At 37.9% G+C, this 24,216-nt stretch overlaps 2 protein-coding genes across 5 annotated transcripts in view; both read left to right on the plus strand.

Annotated features, from left to right (window-relative positions):
• The window catches only part of RPRD2 (regulation of nuclear pre-mRNA domain containing 2), a 102,317-nt gene that overhangs the window by 59,489 nt on the left and 18,612 nt on the right, over positions 1-24,216 (plus strand). For 2 of the 4 annotated variants that reach the window (XM_055403589.2, XM_088835729.1), the window contains exons 3-7: positions 8,004-8,104; positions 8,954-9,031; positions 10,299-10,351; positions 10,892-11,018; positions 12,483-12,658. In XM_055403589.2, the coding sequence (XP_055259564.1) occupies positions 8,004-8,104; positions 8,954-9,031; positions 10,299-10,351; positions 10,892-11,018; positions 12,483-12,658 (535 nt within the window). The remainder of the gene's footprint in view (positions 1-8,003; positions 8,105-8,953; positions 9,032-10,298; positions 10,352-10,891; positions 11,019-12,482; positions 12,659-24,216) is intronic. The other 2 variants (XM_055403590.2, XM_088835730.1) reach the window with 1 other exon arrangement.
• Positions 5,995-7,975, plus strand: LOC129541590 (large ribosomal subunit protein uL16-like). The gene has a single exon (XM_088835731.1). The coding sequence runs from the start codon at positions 6,099-6,101 to the stop codon at positions 6,585-6,587; it is 489 nt and encodes a 162-aa protein (XP_088691857.1). The 5' UTR covers positions 5,995-6,098; the 3' UTR covers positions 6,588-7,975.

The raw sequence follows: 24,216 nt of genomic DNA on the forward strand, positions 1-24,216 counted from the left end.
ATAAAGAGGTCTTGAGTCATAAATACCCCTGGCTTCCAGTATAGGTTTGCTCTTAAGGAACACATTTCCTACTTAGTTCACCAAGAATCTCATAGATCAAACAAAAAAATATGTGCTGATAGTCAAAGGTTGCCAAGTACATTGGGAAACAAAGCACCGCAAGGAAAATCAGCAGATTTAGATTCCTTCACAGAGCTTCAGATACTTGAATTATCAGACAGGGCATTTAAGACAATCATAAAAGATGTTAAAAGAAGATTAAATGGAATAAAATGAACAATGGATAAAATACTTGAACAAAAGAACCAGTAGGAATTCTAGAAAGGAAAATGATTAAAAAGAAAAAAAGCTGAAAAATAGTTCTGAAGAAATTAGAATGCAGCAGTAGAGAGAAGGAAGTGGCAAAATGGAGATTAGAATGAGAGGCCTAATTAAAATCAAATGAGAATCCAGAAGGAGAGCGCTTCTGAGTTCTTTTGGAGAGGTAATGGCTGAGAATGCTCTGAAAGTGATAAAAAAAAAAAAAAAAACACAGAAACAGCAAAGTAAAACGTGAATCTTCAAACAATAGGAAGCACAACATATACTAAGCAGGGTAAATTTTTAAAAGTTGCACCTAGTCATCCATTGTAATGAAATTACCAAAAAAGATTTTAAAAGCAGCCAAAGAGTTCACACCAACTAGAATGACTGTAATTTAAAAACAAAACTAGAGATTAACAAGTGTTAGAGAGGATGGGAAAAACTTCTACGCTTATGTAGGAAAGTATAAATGGTGCAGCTGCTATGGAAAAACAGTTCGGTGGTTCTTCAAAAAGTTAAACATAGAATCACTATATAATCCAGCAAATCTATTCCTGATGACATACAAAAAAGAAATGAAAGCAGGAAATCGAATGGATATTTGTACACCCATGTTGATAATAGCACTATTTACAATAACCAAAAGAAGGAACCAGCCCGATTTTCAGATTAACAGGTAAAATATGGTATATATATATAAACCGGAGTATCCTTTAACCTTAAAAAGGAAACAATTCTGACACATGTTACAACATAGATGACTCTTAAAAGACGTTATGCTGAGTGAAACCAATCATAAAAGCACAACTATTGTATGATTCTGCTTATATGAAATAACTGCAGTGGTCAAATTCATAGAAACAGAAGGTACAGTTGTGGTTTGTAGTGAAAATAGGGAGATCTTATTTAATGGATATAGAATTTCAGTTTTTCAGGCTGAAGTGTTCTAGAGGTTGATTGCATGGCAGTGTAAATTTACATAATATTACTGAGCTGTACTCTTAAAGTGGTTAAGATGGTAAATTTTGTTTGTTTTACCACAATTTTTAAGAAAAATGATTGATACATGGTATCATATCTGATACATAGTATGCATGAATGAACCTTGAAAACATGCTGATATAAGCTAGGCACAAAAGAACATTGTATGATTCCATTTTTATAAAATGTCTTGATTAGGTAAATCCATAGAGACAAAGTAGATTAGAAGTTGTCAGGAGTTGAAGGGAAGGAATAATAGGGAGTTAATTGTTTAATGGGTACAGAGTTTGTTTAGGGCAATGAAAATTTTTGGAAATAAGGATGGTGATTGTACAACATTGTGGATATAACGAATGCCACTGAGTTATACATTTAAAAAATGATTAATGGACTTTACTGGTGGTCCAGTGGTTAAGAATCCATCTGCTGATGGTAGGTGACACAGGTTTGATCTCTGGTCCAAGAAGATTGCATGTGCCACAGGACAACTAAGCCCGTGTACCACAGCTACTAACCCTGCGCAGCCCAAACTAAAAAAGACATTAAAATGGCTTAAAGAGGAAGACTTGACGCCATAAAACTTTAAGAAAACATAGACAAAACATTCTCTGACATAAATGTTTTCTTTAGGCAATATCCCAAGGCAAAAGAAAATAAAAGCAAAACTAAACAAATAAGATGTAATTAACCTAAGACGCTTTTGCACAGCAAAGGAAACCATTAACAAAATGAAAAGACAACCTATGGACTGGGAGAAAGTATTTGCAAGTAATGTGACTGACAAGGTTTTATTTTCCAAAATATAGCTCATTCAGTTCAATTTAAAAAAAATTAAAAAATGGACAGAAGACTTAAAATTGTGTTTTCTCCAAGGACAACATCCAGATGGCTAAGAGGCACCTGAAAAGATACTCGACATCACTGTATTAGAGAAATGCAAGTCAAAAAATAGTGAAGAATCACCTCACACAGAACTGGTCATCATCAAAAAATCTACAGATAATAAATGCTGGAGAAGGTGTGGAGAAAAAAGAACCCTCCTATAGTGTTAGTGGAACTGTAAATTGGTGCAGCTACTATGGAGAACAGTATGGAAGTTGCTTAAAAATTAAAAGGTACATATTCCCCAGTGTTCATAGCAGCACTGTTTACCATAGCACCGTTTCCATAGATAAGGAAGCCACCTAAGTGTCCATCAGCAGATGAATGGATAAAGAAGATATAAGTTATAAATGATACAATGAATATATTTACAAAATAAAAACAGATTCACAGGTATAGAAAACAAATTTATGGTTACCAAAGGGGGGAAAGGAATGGATAAATAAGAAGGTTGGGATTAACAGATAGACTCTGCTATATATAAAATGGATAAACAACAGTACCCTACTGTATAGCACAGGGAACTATATTTAATACCTTGTAATAACCTATAATGGAAAGGAATAGGAAAAAGAATATATGTGTGTGTGTGTATAACCAAATTACACTGCTTTACACCAGAAATTAAAGCAACATTATAAATCAATTCTACTTCAGTTTTTCTTAAAGAAAAATATATTAGGAAGCCAAATCAAAAGGATCATACACCATGATCCAGTGTGATATATTCCAAGGATGCAAGGGTGGTTCATCTGTAAATCAGCATGATAATCACATTAACAAAAAGAATTAAAAAACATGATCATCTTAATAGAGGCAGAAAAAGCATTTGACAGAATTCAACACCCAGTTATAAAAACTCTCAATAAAGTGGGTACAGAAAGAACATCTTTCAACATAATATAGGCAGTATATGACAAATCCACAACTAAAATAATACTCAGTGGCAACGAACTGAAAGCTGTCCTTCTAAGAATAGGAACAAAGCAACGATGTATACTCTTGCCGTTCTTATTCAACATAGTATTGGAAATTGTAACCAGAGCAATTAGGCAGGAAAAAGAAATAAAAGGTATTGGAACAGAAGAAGTATAAATGTCACTATTTGTAGATGACATGATTTTATATAGTTGTTGTTTAGTCACTTAGTCAAGTCCAGTTCTTTAGTGATCTGGTAGACTGTAGCCCGCTAGATTCCTCTGTCCTTGGAATTTCCCAGGGGTTGAATCTGTATCTCCTGCAATGCAGGCAGATTCTTTACCTCTGAGCCACCAGGGAAGCCATAATTTTATATAGAGAAAATTCTAAAAACTCCATCAAAAGCCTATTCGAAACAATAAGCAAATGCAGTTAAGTTTCAGTATACGGAATCAATATACAAAAATCAGTTTCATTTCTGTGTTAACAATGAGATAGCAGAGAAGCAAATTAAGAGAGAAAGCAATCCCATTTAGAATCACAACAAAAAAGAATGAAATACCTACGATGAATTTAATCAAGGAGGTAAAAGACCTGTGCACTGAAAACTATAAGACATTGTTGAAAATAACTGAAGAAGACACAGATAAGTGGAAGGATATTTCAAGCTCATGGATTGAAAGAATTAACATTGTCAAGTGTTCATATTACCTAAAGCAATCTATAGGTTCAGTGCAATCCTTATCAAAATCCAAAGGATGTTTTCCACCAAAATAGAAAAATTCTAAAATTTATATGAAACCACAAAAGAACCTGAATAGCCAAAGCGATATTGAGAAAAAAGAACACAAAACTATAGGCATCACACACCCTGATATCAAATGATACTACAAAGCCACAATAACAAAAAACAGCATGGTATTGATAGAAAAACAGGTACATTGATCAGTGAAACAGAATGGAAATCCCAGAAATCTGTGCATTTATGTACAACTATATGCAGAGTACATCATGAGGAACGCTGGGCTGGAAGAAGCACAAGCTGGAATCAAGATTGCTGGGAGAAATATCAATAACCTCAGATATGCAGGTGACACTGCCCTTATGGCAGAAAGTGAAGAGGAACTCAAAAGCGTCTTGATGAAAGTGAAAGAGGAGAGTGAAAAGGTTGGCTTGAAGCTCAGCATTCAGAAAACAAAGATCATGGCATCTGGTTCCATCACTTCATGGGAAATAGATGGAAAAACAGTGGAAACAGTGTCAGACTTTGTTTTTTTGGGCTCCAAAATCACTGCAGATGCTGATTGCAGCCATGAAATTAAAAGACGCTTGCTCCTTGGAAGGAAAGTTATGACCAACCTTGATAGTATATTAAAAAGCAGAGACATTACTTTGCCAACCAAGGTCCGTCTAGTCAAGGCAATGGTTTTTCCCGTGGTCATGTATGGATGTGAGAGTTGGACTGTGAAGAAAGCTGATCACCGAAGAATCGATGCTTTTGAACTGTGGTGTTGGAGAAGACTCTTGAGAGTCCCTTATACTGCAAGGAGATCCAACCAGTCCATTCTGAAGGAGATCAATCCTGGATGTTCATTGGAGGGACTGATGCTAAAGCTGAAACTGCAATACTTTGGCCACCTCATGCGACGAGTTGACTCACTGGAAAAGACTCTGATGCTGGGAAAGGTTGAGGGCGGGAGGAGAAGGGGACGACAGAGAATGAGATGGCTGGATGGCATCACCGACTCTGTGGACATGAGTTTGAGTGTACTCCGGGAGTTGGTGATGGACAGGGAGGCCTGGCGTGCTGTGATTCATGGGGTCGCGGAGAGTCGGACACGACTGAGCAGCTGAACTGAACTTATGGCAGAGAAGCAAAGAATATACAATGGGGGAAGGCTAGTCTCTTCAGTAAATGATAGGGTAAGAAACAAGAGCAACATAAAAAAAAAACTAAACTAGGCCACTGGACTCATACTGTACACAAAAATTAACTCAAAATGAATTATTTATTGTAAGATCTGAAACATAAAACTCCTAGAAGAAAACATAGGCTGTACATGCTGACATTGGTCTTAACATTATTTTTCTGGATATGTCTGCTCAAGCAAGCAATACAAAAGGAAAAATCAATGGGACTACATCAAACTAAAAAGTTTCTGTATAACAAGGAAAACCATCAATAAAACAGAAATATACCCTATTGAATGGGAGAAGAGATCTACAAATCAAATAACTAATAAGGGGTTAATACCCAAAATATAAACAACCCATACAACTCAACAACAGAAAAACCAATAACTTGCTTTAAAAAATGAGCAGAAGAGCTGAATGGACATTTTTTTCAGAAAAGACATACAAATGGCCAATAGGCAGATGATGTTGAACATTACTGACTGTTAAGGAAATGGAAAAAACCAGTGAGATATCACCTCATGTGCAGTAGAATGGCTGTTTCCAAAAAGGCATGAAATAACAAGTGTTTGAGAGGATTTGAAAAAAATGGAGTCCTCATACGCTGCTGGTGGGAGTATAAATCCATGCATCCACTGTGGAAAACAGTATGGAGATTCCTAAAATAATTAAGAGTAAAACTACTGTATGGTCTGAGTATTTATACCAAGAATACAAAAGTACTGATTGGAAAAGATTTATGCACCCCTATGTCCATCACAGCATTATTTACAATAGCTAAGATATGAAAACATTGTAAGTGTCCATTGATGGTTGACTGGATAAAGAAAAATGTGATATATATATATATACACACACACACATACAAAATGGAGTACCACTCAACCATTTAAAACAAAGATGATCTCTTTCCCTTCGGCACGCCACTGAAGATCCTGGTGTCGCCATGGGCCGCTGCCCGGGCCAGTGTTACCGGTATTGTTAAGAACAAGCCATACCCAAAGTCCCGCTTCTGCCGAGGTGTCCCTGATGCTAAGATCCACATATTCTACTTGGGGCATAAGAAGGCCAAAGTGAATGAGTTCCCACTCTGTGGCAACATGGTGTCAGATGAGTATGAGCAGCTCTCCTGTGAAGCCCTGGAGGCTGCCCGTATTTGTGCCAACAAGTACATGGTGAAAAGCTGTGGCAAAGATGGTTTTCACATCCGAGTGCGGCTCCACCCCTTCCATGTCATCCGCATCAACAAGATGTTGTCTTGCGCTGGAGCTGATAGACTCCATACAGGTATGCGCAGTGCCTTTGGAAAGCCCCAGGGCACAGTGGCCAGGGTCCACATTGGCCAGGTCATAATGTCCGTCCGCACCAGGCTGCGGAACAAGGAGCATGTGATTGAAGCCTGCCAGGCCAAGTTCAAGTTCCCTGGCCGCCAGAAGATCCACATCTCCAGGAAGTGGGGATTTACCAAGTTCAACGTGGATGAATTTGAGACCATGATGGCAGAAAAGCGACTCATCTCAGATGGCTTTGGGGTCAAATACATCCCTAATTGTGGTCCCGTGGACAAATGGCAGGCCCTGCACTCATGAGCATCAGCGCTGTCCCCTCCTTAATCATGCTCACCAATAAATGCTGCTGCTGCTGCTAAGTCACTTCAGTCGTGTCCAACTCTGTGTGACCCCATAGACGGAAGCCCACCAGGCTCCCCCTTCCCTGGGATTCTCCAGGCAAGAACACTGGAGTGGGTTGCCATTTCCTTCTCCAATGTGTGAAAGTGAAAAGTGAAAGTGAAGTCGCTCAGTCGTGTCCGACCCTTAGCGACCCCACGGACTGCAGCCTACCAGGCTCCTCCATCCATGGGATTTTCTAGGCAAGAGTACTGGAGTGGCTTGCCATTGCCTTCTCCGACCAATAAATGCTGTTTCCTGTCAAAAATAAAAAAAGATGAAGTCTTGCCATTTGTGATAACACAAATGGACCTTGAGGGTATTATACTGAGTGAAGTAAGTCACTAAGTAAAGAAAGAGGTACCTTACGTTTCCACTCATATATAGAATGTGTTTTAAAAATTAAAAATAAAAATAAATAACCAAGCATACACATAGATAGAGAGGACCAAGTAGTGGTTACCAGCATGGGAGGGTGGTAAAGTGTGAAATGGATAAAGGGAGTCAGCTGTATGGTGATGGATGGAAACTTAAACTTTGATTATGAGTATGCTCGTGAATGTATACAGAAGTAGAAATATAAGGTACTCATGAAACTTATAAACCAGTATTAAAGTTCAGTATGTCATCCAAACCTCATTTATGTTACCAATAAAAAGTGTTGAACAAGACTTTAAGATTTTAGCCCTAGACACCAGAAAAAAATGTTCTAAACATGAAAAGACATTTGGAAAATAATTTTTAAATTAAGTTTTATTTATTTTTGGCTGTGCTTGGTGTTCGTTGTGGCGCACAGGGTCTTCATTGTTGGGCACTATCTTTCTCTAGTTGCAGTGGGTGAGAGCTGCTGTAGAAGTGGTATGTGGCCTCCTCCTTGCAGTGACTTCTCTTGTTGTGGAGCAGAGCTCTAGGGCATGTGGGCTTTGATTCCCCACAGCATGTGGGATCTTCATTCCCAGACCAGGGATGGAACCCTGTTTCCCTGCATTGGGCTTCCCTGGTGGCTCAGCTGGTAAAGAATCTGCCTGCAGTGTGGGATACCTGGGTTCGATCCCTGGGTTGGGAAGATTCCCTGGAGAAGGGAAAGGCTACCCACTCCAGTACTCTGGCCTGGAGAATTCAGTGGACTGTATAGTCCATGGGGTCAGAAAGAGTCGGATACAGCTGAGCGACTTTCACTTTCAGTTTCACTTTCCCCTGCATTGGCAAGTGGATTCTTAACCACTGGACCATGAGGTAAGTCCCTGGAAAATAATTTTGTTGACAACTTTATTTTCAGATTTCTAGTTTGACGCGCAAGTTTAACATTTTTATGTCTCATTTTTTCTTTCTTCTCAGGGATCCATCCGTCTCTAAATCTGTAGAACGAATCTTTAAAATCTGGGAAGATAGAAATGTATACCCAGAAGAAATGATTATGGCATTAAGAGAAGCTTTGAGTAAGTATCTTTTCTCTCGGAAAAGAAAGATTGAGTCATTATTCAGTGTTTAAAATTATATGTATTTTACAAATCTAGTCCTTTTGCTTATTAATGAAAGACAAAGTTTGGGATATGGCCCTATTTGTTTAAAATATAACTGTACAAATCTATTTGCATTAATTTAAGTAGAATGGTTTGGAGAGGGTTGAATTTTGTTTTTTTTTTGACTAAGAAAAGGCAAGCATATTAAGTGATGATCGTTAATTATTTTTCTGCATTTGTTTTACTTTGAGTGCTTTAAACTATTCATCTTTTGTGTTTAATAATTACTGCCCTGTCCTCTTACTTTTGGGAGAATTTTTAGACAAGGTTTCAGTTTTCACTAAATTATTTGATACATTAATCATATATTGGTATTCTTCAGTCTCTTTTGGTTTAGATTTGCAGTAACTTTTGTACAGGTGTTTTTTTAATTATTTAGTTTCTATGTATTAGATTCGTGTAATAAACTCAGTGAGTAGAAGTTGGTGATATCTGATACCATGACTGTAATTTGACTAGAAATTTGCTTTAAAAATAGCATCTTCTAAGAAGCTGTTAAATTCTTCATTTGAATGAGTTACCTAGTGTTTTTAAACTTCCTGCCCTATTCTTCTCCAAATTAGTTATTTCTTTGATACAGAAATCATGTTTATTTGACAGCTTCTTAGATCTGGTGGGTGTTTTTATCTTTTTATAAAAATAAAAGAAAAGGAAAGAAAGAAACAACACACAGTCTCGGATTGCCTTGTTTCAACTTTGACACTGAAGTGGACAGACAGAACAGCTTCCCATAACGCCAGATTGCAAAACTGAAATGTTTTCCAGGTACCACTTTCAAAACTCAGAAGCAGCTGAAAGAAAATCTGAACAAACAACCGAATAAGCAGTGGAAGAAATCACAAAGTAAGGAACAAAATCTCAACTAATGTAAATTACCTCCTCTTTTTGGAGCAGAAGAAAATGTAGACGATTTGACATCGTACCTGGCATAAACCATGGGCAAGCCTGTGTTTTCCAGGCCTGGGAGGCTCCCAGTGACTTACACTAACCAAGCCGTCATGGAGTTACTTCTTAAAAAAAATAAAAATAAAACTACTTTTAAACAAAGGAAATGCAGAAAAAGGGTTTAAATGTGTGAAGATTCAAGAGTAGTTGGGGGATTGGAAGAAGAAAAAAATACGTGATAGTGCCCAGGGTAGCTTTAAGGTTCAAAGCTATATGAAGTTAGAGGCAGCTGGCACTAAACAACAGAGCTGAAGAGGAGACTAGGCATTAAGAAGCATTTCTGTGGGAGCCATGAAATCCTTCAGATTTGGGGAGATACTCTACCAGATTAGACATGGGCCTCAAATCCTGGCCAGAAGCCATTCTCTTAACAGGAGCTCCTGCTGTGTTTATCATGTTTACCCAGCATGAGATCACGAGAGTGGAATACTGCATGTGATAGGCTGCTGTGGGCCAAACTGAGGAATATTGAGAAAGATTTGAAGGTGTGGAGGGAACAAGGTAAAAGAATTGGGAGGTGAAACAAGACACTTGGGATGGTTTTGCTCCAGCAAGCATGTGATATTCATCATGATTAAGGGAGTCCTTTCACATCCTTTTGGTCATAAATTGCATGCTTAGGAACAACAAGAGTCATCATTTCAGCCAAAGTTCAACCACAGTAGTATTGTACTTAGAACTTTTCCTGCCTGTTTTTGCTTTGAATTGAGTCAGCAGAAAAAAGAAATCCAAAACTAAATACATAGGAATAGAGTTGATGCTTGGAAGTAAATTTTCTTCAGCCAGTGATCAGAATTAACTGGATGTCCTGCTCCTGGACACTCTTAATTTGAGGTGTTAAGATCCTCTTACACTCAGTCAGAATAGGCAGAAAGATACTTCATGTATCTCCAAGTCAGTAATTCTAGGACTTGAGACTTACAGGGTATGTTGGAGGTAAGTAGGTTAAACCTTTCTAAATAGTACGTATTTTTATATTGACCTTGCTTGGGAGTTTTCAATTTACATATCCACTATATGTTCTAAGAGTTATACTATGATTTAAATGTGCATGTTTGACATATATTCAAAGAGTATATACCCTCAACTGTAAAGCTGGAAATTTTCCTAAATAGTCAACATTTTTTGTCTATATTCTTAAATAACTTTTTGTTTAATTCAACAGCATCCACGAATCCAAAAGCCGCTCTCAAGTCTAAGATAGTTGCTGAATTTCGAGTAAGTTACAGAATATGTCCCATGTGTCAAAGTGTTATCCAACCCTTTTGTGTTATAGTTTTCTGTATAGTTCATCCTGTAAGATTTCTTTTTATTGAATTATGCATCCATTATATTTTAAACATATTGAAACTCTCTAAAACTCAAGGGTTTTATCTGTATGCCAGCTGAAGTCTGTATTAAACCTGAAGAAGGCATTCATCTTCCTGTGAAACTATTAAATTAAAATTTTCTTCAAGTTAGCATAATAAGACTATCTAATTCACATTGAAAGAAGAGATAAATGGATCTTTGCCTGTTTCAATCTTAACTTTATATTCATAAATTATCTTTGAATAACATGAAAAAGATCTTTTAAAGTATATAACTGAAAACATGGTTTTGATACAAGAATTGTGTTGATATCCCTGATTATGAGGAAATATGAAGGTTTTTGCTTCTCGTGGTTTTGTTAGGTTTTAGTCATGTTTTACTTTGGTGTAGAAAGATAGAGTAAGAGGATGATTTCATAAATGAAGTATGACCCTGGTCCATGTTCAGTCTCAGGCCCTCATTGAAGAACTGTTGCTGTACAAGCGCTCAGAAGATCAGATAGAATTGAAAGAAAAACAGCTGTCAACCATGAGGGTGGATGTGTGCAGCACAGAAACTCTGAAGTGCCTAAAAGGTAATCTTTCATCCTTCTAAATAGAATAAGTCAGGTTCTCTTTCCAGATGTGTCATTTCAAGTAATCACACTGACTGCTTCCATTAAGAGAGCCTCAGGTTGTAGAGAACTTTTGTGGCACCTGTTTCCCAGGTGGTGATTTCATGCATGTCAATTTCATAAATAAATTCCTAGCCTTCAAATTGTACACCTTAAACAGTGTTACATGCCACTTATATCTCCATTAAGTTGGAGAAAAATAAATTAAAAAAAAAATTTTTTAATAAGTATATTCTATCCTTTCCCCACTTCTAGTCCTTTCTTGATGTATCAGGCTATGATGGACAGGTCTATTTCATGTGTATGATTATGTGGTTTGTGTTCACTCTTCAGTAAGGTCACTGTAGGGAACTCCCTGGCAGTTTCAGTGGTTAGAGCGTTGCGCTTTCACTGCTGTGGGCCTGGGTTCGACCACTGGTCAGGGAACTAAGATCCTGCAAGCCAGACAGCACAGCCCAAATAAATAAATAAGGTCACTATAATACCTCATAAAGCCTAATCACTTTCTTTCCCTTTCATTGTAGATTATAAATAATAATCATATTAATTTATTAGAATGTGAATCTCATGAAAGGAGAAATTATCCTTATTTTTTCTTCCAATATCCTAGTGCCTAGAGCAATACCTGGTATGTAATAAATCCTTGATAAATATTTTTGAAATAATAAGTAAATAAATAACTACCGAACTATTTGTTGTGGTACCTATATTGTTCTTGTACCATGCTTTAAATACCATGAACATATACTATCTACTTTAATCCTCAAAACAACCCAGAAGCATGTTAAAAACCTCCACTTTGTACATAAGAAATCTGAGACTTCATAGGGAGAACCATGTTCCACAGCTAATAAAATGCAGAGCCTAAATTTATATCTATACCTAAGGCCATGTTCCAACATCACTGGGCAAAAAGTACTTAGAAGAATAAGTAAAAGTTGGTAATGTCACTGTTGTTGAAAAACAATTCATGGTACTTTTCTAATTTCAAATTACCAAGAATCTTCTTCGGATAGGAAAGAATTTCTAAGCATAGAGGTCACTTTATGTTTAGTTTTTTGAGTCTCTGTTGTTTCCTCAAAGGGATACATCTTATTATAATCTATAGCGTAAAAGTTAATGGTATATATCAAAAAAAAACTTAATGGTGTGTACGTGTATAGAATTGAGCCTCATTCCATTATTCCTAAGTAGCAGTGTGACATCAGATTTGTGAATTAAAGCAATCAGCAAACTTTCATTTAGTTGAACCTTCTTTATCTTAATTATAAGTGCCTGCATGATGCACTCTTGCTTCAATCTAGCAGGATCACATGAAGTGTTTAAATAATCTGTTTTGTGATTTTTTTTGTGATTTAGGAAGCTTCTTTAAGGTGTAACTATGAGACTAAGAATATTATAGAATACTTCCTCTTGTTATTTCAGATAAGACAGGTGGGAAGAAATTCTCCAAAGAATTTGAAGAGGCAAGTGCCAAGCTGGAGGAATTCGTGAATGGACTGGATAAGCAGGTGAAAAATGGGCCCTCGTTAACAGAAGCACTGGAAAATGCTGGAATTTTCTATGAAGCACAGTACAAAGAAGTAAAAGTGGTGGCCAATGTAAGTAATGGTTAATACTGTCTTACATCAGTTGCTGTCTGTATATCTGTGACTGTTTATAGTTGTTACTTAACTCTATAGGGATAAGCATTATTATCTCTAGTTCACAGATGATGAAGTTACTTTCAAAGGTTAGTAACCTTGTACAAGGTAGTAATATAGCTAGCAAATGAAGGCATCTGAATTAAGACCTAGGTCTTTCTGAGGACTTCCTTGGTGGTACAGTGGTTGAGACTCTTTGCTCCCCATGCAGGGGGTCTGGGTTCAATCCCTGGTCAGTGAACTAGATTCCACATGCTACAAATAAGAGTTCATATCGCAACTGAAGATTCCCACATGCTCTAAGACCTTTCGCAGCCAGATAAATAAATCTTAAAAAAAAAAAGACCTAGGTCTTTCTGATGCTAAAGACCATTAAGCTTTGCTAAAGCCTAATGTCTCAGTTTTTCAGTGGCTATGTGCCAAGTTACTATTACAGGACATAAAATTGGGCAAAAGTATGTATACTTCTTTTTAAACTCAGAAAGCTACATGGAAATGTTGTTACTGAATTTCATCAACTCAGTTAAGGACCCTGTTTTTCCCCACCTCAACTGGAAGAGGGATTGATGTTTGGACATTTGTCTATAACAGCTCCTGAAAGAAACTGTTTTGTACTTTTTTTTGTTTTGTTTTGTTTTAATCACTATATATGGTTATAGAGGGGCTTTCCACGTGGCACTAGTGGTAAAGAATCTGCCTGCCAATGCAGGAGACATGGGTTCAGTCCCTGGGTCAGGAAGATCCCCTGGAGGAGGAAATGGCAACCAACTCCAGTGTTCTTGCTTGGAAAATAGACAGTGGAGCGTGTAGGCTACATACAGTCCATGGGGTCATGGAGTCAGACACAACTGAGCATGCATGCGCACATGGTTATTAAAGTATATAGTTGTTTAATTATTATTATTTTTTTGGCCACACTGTGGAGCTTTTGGGATCTTAGTTTCCCATCCAGGTATTGAACCTACACCCTTGGGAGTGAAAACTCTTGAGTCCTAACCACTGGACGCCCAGGGAATACCCAGTGTATAATTCTTTATATCCAACGAATCCCACTTCTTAGACACAGTTTCTTTTAACTCATTTAGCTGTTTTTTCTGGTATTTGCCTTTATATTTCTGAATAATATACTCATATTATTCTTTCTTGATTTATACTGTTTATTCATTGGGACTTCAGCAGTTCAGTGGTTAAGACGCCATTCTTCCACTGCAGGGGACATGGGTTTGATCCCTGGTTTGGGGAACTAAGATCCTACCTGCTGTGGGGCATGACCAAAAATAAAAGAAAAAAGGAAATATCTGTTAACTTCTTCATGTGACAAATGAAGATTTAGCTTATATTCACCTCCCTATCCTCTTCTCCCAATATCATTATAACTTTAAAATCTGTTGATTATCCTGTAATTTGAAATACTAAATTTTTTTTTTTTTTTAAACAAACAAAAAAAACCCCTTGTGTCGAGGGCTGACTTTCAATAGATCGCAGCGAGGGAGCTACTCTGCTACGTACGAAACCCCGACCCAGAAGCAGGTCGTCTACGAATGGTTTAGCACCAGGTTCCCCACGAACGTGCGGTGCGTGACGGGCGAGGGGGCGGCCGCCTTTCCAGCCGCGCCCCGTGTCCCGGGACGAAGGGCTCTACGCACCGGACCCCGGTCCCGACGCGCGGCTCGCCGCGCCACGCCCCAAGGGACGCGGGCGACGGCCCGCCTGAAATACTAAATTTACTATTTTTTTGAGCACTTACTCTAGGTTCTCCACTTTGAAAATGAAAATAATAACATTCCTATTCTTTCCCATTATTTTTTTTTTGTCCCTTCAGTTTCTCAGCATCACTATTCTTTTATGTTTTCTGGGTTGATAATACTTACATTCCACCCTGTAATTATAATTAAGTCGTCTTTGCTTTAAAGGCTGAAAATTAATAAGCAAAACGTTCATCGTAACTGTGTGAACATTGTTCACTACAAGGTCTTACAGTAACTCTGGTTATAGTAGAGAGTTTTTGTTTTTTCCTAGAATTTCTGTTTTTCTTGCATTGTTTGCCTTTAGCCTTTTTTTTTTTTTTTTGGTCTCTCTAGATTCTGTATCCCATCAGATATTCCAAATTCATATTTTCCCCCAGAGACCTTCCTACCAGAGCTTGTATTCTGCTCTGTTTGAGGTCTCTATATCGCATCCTAGGACTGTTCTTTACTGCTTTTCTGAGCTGAGGCCTCTATTTGCCAATTTCCACGTCTTCTTTTCTTGGTTTTCTCTCGTTTTGCTGGAGCATATCCTCTATTAATTTCCCAAAAGAAGAGTTTGTGAAGGATGACTTTTCTGGGTCTCTCTATTTTAAAATGTCTTTATTCTGTTTTTACATTTGCTCTGATAGGTTGGCTGGTTGAAAATCATTTTCCCTCACAGCTTAAAAAGCATTAGTCCATTGTCATTAATGTTGTTGATATGAAATCTTTGCAAGGTCTTTGTAGGTGAATCTTTTTTTTCTGTGGAAGCATTTAGGGATTTTTTTGTGATTTTCTGACATTTTGCAATGATATATTTGCAGGTGAGGTTTTGTTTTGCATTCATTATGGGTTAGTTGGAGGGCTTTTTCAACCTGAAGACTGTTATTCTTTAATTCTGAGATAATTTTTTTATCTCATTTTTCTTGGAAATTGATTAATCAAATGTTAGACCTCCTAGATTGATCCTCTAGGTGTCCTATGTTTTTCATGTTTCATGTTTGATCTTTTTGTTCTGCTTTCTGAAAGATCTAGAGTCTTTTTACTTCTTCTTGTTAACTTGATTTTTCTCTTTTATGATTCTGACTTTCTTAAAAATCAGATAATATCTCTTTTGTCTATTCATATCTAAGAATGAGGTATGAAAAAATGGATTGGGAAAGCTCTCTGTACGTAGATAGGAATTATCTGAGTTTATCCCCAATATAGTAAAGTCTGTGTAGATAAGGAGCAGGCTGTTAGGGTAGGAGGAGTCCTAAATGTCAGAAGGATGGAATCTTTTTGCCAAGATACTGTAACTCTTTAGAGAAGAGCTCATATTTTTTTGCCTAGGGCATAGTGCCGTGCCTGCTACATCAGGATTGCAGTGGAGTTGGTATCGAGTGTTTGGTATTCACAGTTTTAATTTCTAATTTCAACCTCACTATTCATTCTACTTCTTTATACTCATTATTTTTTGGATCAAAACTTCTCAGGGATTCTGCGAGACAGAATCTTCCCCAGGTGTAACTCCCTTTCTGCATATTCCTAACCTCATTTTTTTCTGCCCTCACTTCTTACGCCTCATCACTTCTTACTCTTACAGCTCATTTGTTTTCTAAAAATTTAGAGAAACCTTTTTCTCGGGTATGCTGGTGGTTTATACTTTTGTGTTGCATTACTAGTCATCTTATAGATGTTCCAGGAGGGAGAGACACTGAATGGGAGTGGTCAGTTTACCATTTTTACTCAGAAGACCATTTTATGATTTTTGAGTAGTGAACCATCATCACTTATTTATGAAATTATATAAAATGATTTAGTGTGCTTTGGAGGATCCACAGCAAATGGCTGGGAGAAGTTTATTCAGCTAACAGTCATTCCAATTCTTTGATAAATGTCCAACTCTTTGCAACCCCATGGACTGCAGCCTGCCCGGCTCCTCTGTCCATGGGATTTCCCAGGCAAGAATACCGGAGTGGATTGCCATTTCCTTCTCCAGGGGATCTTCCTGACCCAGTGTCTTCTGCATTGCAGACAGATTCTTTACCACTGAGCCACTAAAGAAGCCCTTCATTGAGCACATACAATTGCAATTCTGTATAATAAAAACTGTAATAAAGGTAACTATAGGGTGGTAGGAGAACAGATTGAATAGGTACTTGGGCTAATTTGGGAGTGGGGATCGAGGATATGGAGAAAATTTTTCCCAAAAGGAACTAAACTCTGAATTTGCAGTAATTAGCTAAATGAAGGCTCTTATTCTCATTCTCAAGTGTGGGAATAAAAGTGAGCATGGCAAAATTGGTGGGCCTGAAAGTTGTTTCTTATAGCTGGGCATTTATGAGGAAGTGATAAATAAAACTGGAGAGGGAGTCAAGAACATGGTCCTGAAAGGTGTATGTTTATTCTAAGGTCTTTGAATTTTACCCTGAAAGTAGTGGGAAGCAGTTGTAGCATTTTAATTTTGCTAGTGATGTGATCAGGTTTGCATTTTAGAATCAAGATAGCAGAATGGAGAATAGGAGACTATTAGAGCCAGGGAGGGAGAAGGCAATGGCACCCCACTCCAGTACTCTTGCCTGGAAAATCCCATGGATGGAGGAGCCTGGTAGGCTGCAGTCCATGGGGTCGCTAAGAGTCGACACGACTGAGCGGCTTCTTTCACTGTTCACTTTCATGCATTGGAGAAGGAAATGGCAGCCCACTCCAGTGTTCTTGCCTGGAGAATCCCAGGGACAGGGGAGCCTGGTGGGCTGCCGTCTATGGGGTCGCACAGAGTCGAACACGACTAAAGCGACTTAGCAGCAGCAGCAGAACCAGGGAGACAAGTGAGTAGGTTATTTAAATAATCTGGGTTGACTTATATGGAAACACTTAAACCTTTAAATGACATTTTCAAAAAGATTTTGACCACAGAAAGATTTTACTTGGAAACTGAGAGCTGCAACGTGTGTATATGCACATACAGTTAAAATTTCACAAAATAAAACTTGCTCTTGTTATATGCAATACAATGGGAGATTTTCTTTTATATTATTTAATTTCCTATACTTTTTCTAATTTTTTAAGATGAATATTTATTTATTTAGTTTTTTGTTTTTTTTTTTTACTGTGCTTGGTCTTTGTTGCTGCACGTGGGCTTTCTCTTGTTCCAGTGAGTCGGGGCTACTCTTCGTTGCAGTGTGCAGGCTACTCATTGCAGTGGCTTCTCTTGCTTCAGAGCATGGGTTCTAGAGCCACAGGCTCAGTAGTTGTGATACACAGGCTTAGTTGCCCCATGGCATGTGGAATCTTCCCGCATCAGGGGCCAAACCCATGTCCCCTGCATTAACAGGCTGATTCTTAACCACTGGACTAGGAGGAAACAATAGTAAGATTCCCTTCCCTGAGATCTTTATGCCATTGCTAACTGTTTTGCTTATGTATATTTTATATAATTTTTATTATTTTTCTTAAACAGTCAGTAGACTTTTAAAGAAATTAAGGGGAAATAGTCCTCTGTATTTACCATTTCTGGTATTTTTCATTCCTTTTTGCGAATCCATATTTCCATCTAAGATCATTTTCCTTCAGCCTAAAGTCTAACATTTCTTGTAGTGCAGAACTGTTGGTGATGAACTTCTCAGTTTTTAATCTTAAAAATGTCTTTATTCTACATTTTTGAGAAATACTTTCACAGGATAAAGAATTCTAAATTGGCAGGTTTTTTTTCTTTCATTACCGAAAAATGTTCCTTTACCTGTCTTCCTTTATTGTAATGAGAAGTCAGCTGCCTAGATTTCTTCTTTGTAGTTATCCTGCTGCAGAGGGATAAAGAGGATTCACTGAGCTTTTTCGATCTGTGGTTTGATACTGTTCATCAATTTTAGAACCTATTCAACTATTATCTTTTAAAATATTTCTTCTTTTTCATTCCTCTTCCTTCTGGGACTCCAGTTATACATCCCATGTGTTCTTAGATTTCTGTTCTTTCATTCCTTTTTCTCACTGGACTAATTTTTGGGTACTTAATATTTGTTGTTGTTTAGTTGCCAAGTTGTGTCCAACTCTTTGAGATCCCATGGACTGTGACCCGCTAGGCTCCTCTTTCCATGGGATTTTCCAGGCAAGATTACTAGAGTGGTTTACTATTTCCTTCTCCAGGGGATCTTCCCAACCCAGGAATCAAACCCACATCTGCTGCATTGGCAAGTGGATTCTTTACCACTGAGCCACCAGGGAAAGCACTTGTCTTCAAATATTCGTTATTCCACTGAGTGAAGTCTACTGTATTTTTCAGTTCTAGAATTTTCATTTGGTTCTTTCTTAGAGTTGCTTTTTTTTGTTGAGATTTCTAATCTAGTCACCTGTTCTTCATCTTTTCCTAAAATTTTTTCAATGTATTTGTAATTACTGTCTTAAAAACTTTATGTATTAATTCTAGTATCTGGGTCATCTCTAGGTATACTATTGACTTGTTTTATGATTTGTGTGTGCGTGTATACTTTAATCATATCTATATATTGTCTCTTTGCATGTCTAAGAATTTATAGGAGACATTTTGAGTGATACTTGTGGAAACTGAATTGTGTCATTTTCCTTTAACAAATGTTGTTTGTTTATTTTTCCTGGCAATTAGTTAAATTATCTGTGGATTACTATGATGTAAAGACTTTGGTTTTAGGCTTTATTAGGGTGGGTTTGTTTGGACATATTAGTCTTAGAACATGGTCCTTACTCCTAATCCATGGCCTTTGTGGCATTTTAATAAGAAGTAAAGGTGTTTACTAAGCCTCTCTAACTTACTGCATAAACTCAACTCTGCCTGGCCCTGGGCACTGCTGAAATCTCTGCTCAGATCTTTAACTTGATAGTTTCCTTGGAGATATCATCAAAGGAGCTGTATCCACGTCCAGCTTTATATGTTTTCGTTGTTATGTATTTCAGTCACACACACAGATTCTGCGGTTGTTTGATATCATCAGCGTTTATTAGTGTTTCTCAGACTTCTTATCGTACTGCGTTCAGTTGCTGTTAATATCTTCTCTCTGTCTTTGGTTTCCGGCAGTTAAACAGTGACCTGCCTAGGTGTGGTCTTCATTCATCTGGTTTAGGGTTTGCAGAACCTTGAATCAGTTGTGTGTTAATTTACTAGGACTGCTGGAGAAGGAAATGGCAACCCACTCCAGTGTTCTTGCCTGGAGAATCCCAGGGACGGGGGAGCCTGTTGGGCTTCCGTCTATGGGGTCACACAGAGTCGGACATGACTGAAGTGACTTAGCAGTAGCAGCAGCAGCTGTAACAAAGTATCTGAGAGTGGATAGCTCAAACCTACATTAATTTATTGTCTTATACTTCTGGAGAGTGTAAGCCCAAAATCAAGGTGTTACTAGCAGTGCTGTATCTTTCTGAGGGCTGTAAGGGAAGGTTCTGTTCCTGGCTTCTCTGTTTAACTTGTAGTTGGCTGTTTCCTTATGTCTCTCCACGTGGCCTTCTGTTTCTAAATTTTCATTTTTAATTAAGACTACCCGTCATACTGCTCTAAGGCCCACCCTGATGACTTCCTTTTAACTTGATTACCTTTAAAAATTCCAAATAAGGTCACAGTCTGAGGTATAGGGTTAGGACTTCAGTATACGATTATGAGGGGATATAATTCAACCCTTAACAAGTGCCTTAATGTTTTCCATAAATTTGGGTATGTTTTCTTGTCAAATAACAGTTTTCTATTACATTATATCATCTCTCTTCCTGGAACTCTGTTTATTTGTATATTAGATCTCATCAATGTTCCAGATGTCTATGTTCCTTTCTGTATTTTCCATTCTTTCCCTTCAGTGCTTCTCTTCTAGATATTTTCTACTAACCAGTCTTCTAATGCATTAATTCTTTCTTCTGCGGAATTTTACATATTATTTAACCCATTGATTAATTTAGTTGGCTTATTTTTCAGTTTTAGAATTACCTTTTTTTTTTTTCCAGAAAGGATTCTATTTTTATGGTGAAATTCTGTTAATCTATTTTAATTTTTCCTCTCATTTTTTTTCAGTCTTTATTTTGTAAAACTTAAATATCTTAAGTACATTATGAAGATCTTTTGGGGGGGAATCATTTGAAAATAAGTTATATACATCCCATTACCCCCAAATATTTTCATGTTTGTTTTCCTCCAAGGTAATTTTCTCTTTCATAACCATAAGAAATTTAATACATTGATATACTGTTATGAAGATTACAAATCAAATGGTTTGTCCAGTGTCTCCTAATTTGGATTTATATGATGTTTCTTTGTGATCACATAGAGGTTATCTGTCTTTAGGAAGAATATCATAGAGGTGATTGTGTTCTTCTCATTTCATCCTTTCAGTTAGCACACAAGTTTGATTTGTTTTACTACCTGTAACATTCCCTTTGATATCTTATTAAAGTGGCATCTTCCCAGCTGTCTACTGAAAAGATTTCACTTGGTAATTGCTGTGGATTGAATTGTGTACCCCCACAAAGATAATGATGACGCCCTAACCCTTGGTACACATGAAAATGACCTCGCTTGGAAATAGGGACTTTATGGATGTGATCAAGTTAAGGGGAGGTCATTAGGATAAGCCTCAATTCAGTGTCACTGGAGTCCTTATAAGAAGAGGGAAATTTGGACGCACAGGAAGAATGTCGTGTGACAACCAAGACAGATATTGTAGTGATGCATCTGACAAACCAAGGAATGCCAAGGGTTGATGGCCACCACCAGAAGCTAGGAAAAGGCAAGGAAGAATTCTGCCCAGTCTCAGAGGGATCATAGTCCTACTTGTACCTTGATTTTGGACTTCTAGCCTCCAAAATGTAAAAGTGAAAGTGTTAGTCACTCAGTCGTGTTCAACTCTTTTCTACCCCATGGACTATATGTAGCCTGCCAGGCCCCTCTGTCCGTGAAATTCTCCAGGCAAGAATACAGAAGTGAATTGCCGTTCCCTTCTCTGGGGGATCTTTCTGACCGAGTGATCAAATCCAGGTTTTCTGCGTTGCTGGCAGATTCTTTATGATCTGAGCCACGAGGGAAGCTACTAACTACATTCATTGCTAACTACTAATTCATTACAAAATAATTATTTTGATGCTCAAATTATCCCATGTGGCCAGCGGGAGCTCCTTTCAAGCCGCTTTCTGTGTTCTTTTGACACGTCCCCATTGTTTTTTGTGTTTCCTTACTTTTGGAGCAAGGTATTCCAAGTTCATATTGTACTCTTCTGTCCAGCCTTGGAATCAGTCATTTCTCCGAGTCTTGGTTCCTTTTAGTAAAAAACCATATTTTGAAACCGAGATCTGAATACTAGGTGTATTTATTCCTATTGGGATATCACTGCTGCCAGACCATATCAGTGTACAGAGCTAGGAAATATATGCATACATACTTAACCTATATACTCCCATTCACTTCTGTATATGTTTCTGTATCTGTCTGTGCATGTTAGAAACCATGTATTCACACTGTTATCTCCAGTCCCAGTCCAATGCTACAAGGTTCATTCTAGTTTTCTTCCTTTCCACATTTGTAATTGCTTTTTCTAAAAATGTAAAATCTTGCTCCTCTTATCTTCAACATAATTGTTTATTTGATCATTGCCCATGTGTATAACCAATTTTCCAGCACTTCCATCCCTCCCATCACCTCTGTAGGCTTTCTTTTTTAAAAAAAAATAATAATAAGTTTATTTTAGGCTGTGCTGGGCATTTGTTGCTGTGCGGGCTTTTCTCCAGTTGCAACAAGCAGGGCTGCTCTTCAGTTGCCGTGCACAGCTTCTCATGGTGTGGCTTCTTCTCCAGAGCATGGGCACTGGGGCATGTGGGCTTCAGTAGTTGTGATACGTGGGCTGAATCGTTGCAGCTCACGCACTCAGGGCTCAGTTGCTCTGTGGCATATATCCTGAACCTGTGTATCCTGCGTTAGCAGGTGGACTGAACCACCAGGGAAGCCCCATAGGCTTTCTTCTTATCTTGCTTAGGCTTCAACTTCCCATGCAGTGCCTTCCTCCCGTGCAGTCATTTTCCTTACTCCATTTTGGCTCCATTACCTAATATAGGCACCCTAAAGCTCTTGCTCTGATGAATTTTGGACTGAATTGTTCAAGATGATATTTTTCTGTATCTTCTTGAACATATAAATGATAGCTAGTTGGATTTTGTCAGATGATTCCAATATTGAATATACTTGTTTTGAGTATGTTCATAGTGTCTGTTTTTCTTTTAGGTCGTTTGGTCCTATCTCTTGGCATGCTTGCTGATTTTTTATTGAATACTGAGCATTGTATATAAATATATTTCTACAGAGTCTTGGTGATTTGTTTTCCTTCAGAAAGGATTCACCCTTTCTTTTGCTAGGCAATATTTTGAGAGGTAATCATATTAATCAAGTATGAATAATTACTTGGCTGAATAATCAGGCTTCAGACTGAATTGTAGTTTGGGGAAGCCTTTGATTTTCTCTGGTTCTTCCAGCTTCTGGATCACAGATTTTTCCCACCGAGAGCCTGGGCCAATCACTAGGCCCCTTCCTTCATTGTGTGATTTGAACTCTAATCCTTGTCTCTTCTGTACCACGAGACTGTGTTTAACTCCATTTTACTTTTCAGAAATTTTCTGCTTAATTCAGCAAATAATGTGTTGTTTTTTTTTTAATTCAAGTATAGTTGATGTACAGTGTTAGTTTCAGGTGTATAGCATAGTGATTCAATTACATATATACATGTATTTGTTCTTTTTCGATTCTTTTCCCATATAGGTTGTTACAGAATATTGAGTAGAGGCCGGTAGCAGCCCCCGGCGTGCCGGGCCCGGGTCTTCCCAGAGTCGGATTGCTTGGGAATGCAGCCCAAAGCCGGTGGTAAACTCCATCTAAGGCTAAATACCGGCACGAGACCGATAGTCAACAAGTACCGTAAGGGAAAGTTGAAAAGAACTTTGAAGAGAAGAGTTCAAGAAAAAAAAAAAAAGAATATTGAGTAGAGTTCCCGTGTACTATACAGTAGGTCCTTGCTGGTTATCTATCAGCAAATATCTTGAAGGAAAAACAGTAGCATATTGTTAAGCCAGTTCTGTCCTTTCTCTTTCATCAGAATTTTGGCCTTTCTAATTTTTTTTAATGTTTCTATAGGCCAGCAAGACTGTTATAAGTTCTGCATTTTTCTTTATATTATTTAATAGTAATCCTCTGCCTTTTGCTTTTGCCTAAATTCTCAGATTCTTGCTTAGCTCCCCCATATCAGCAGGACTCTAAGACAGCTGCAGAATGTCAGCTTGACTTTACTCATGGTTTCCCCTGCTGGAGAATTTGCCACCTGGGTTTTGGTTGCCTCAGCTCTCTACAGTACATTCAAATGCGTGTGTGTATGTGTGTGCTTGTGAAAGTGTATAGATAGGTGTATGTATATATCTGGCTTTTCTAGTTATTCTTGATGGGAGCATTGCTTTGCTACAAACTACTCAATTATATCCAGAAGCAAAAGCTCAATTATAGTATATTATTTTATTTTCTACCCCCGAACATCCGTTTGCTTGTTTGTTTTTCTCTACCACATGGCATGTGGAATCTTACTTCCCCAACCAGGGATTGAACTTGTGCCCCCTGCATTGGAAGCACAAATTCTTAACTACTGTACTGCCAGGGAGGTCCCCCATCCCATTTTAAAAATAATGCTTCTTGCTCAACCAACTGAGATGAGTTTATGATCTAATAGTCCAAGACCCTTAACCAAAAGAAAAAGACACAGAGCTTCAAGACATTGGCAGTTCAGAGAATCAGATGACTAGTAGGATTTAAGCCAGGTGATCAAG

This window comes from Moschus berezovskii, chromosome 4, assembly GCF_049115385.1.
Source record: "Moschus berezovskii isolate FMDL1 chromosome 4, NW_MosBer_1.0, whole genome shotgun sequence".
NCBI classification, from domain to species: Eukaryota; Metazoa; Chordata; class Mammalia; order Artiodactyla; family Moschidae; genus Moschus; species Moschus berezovskii.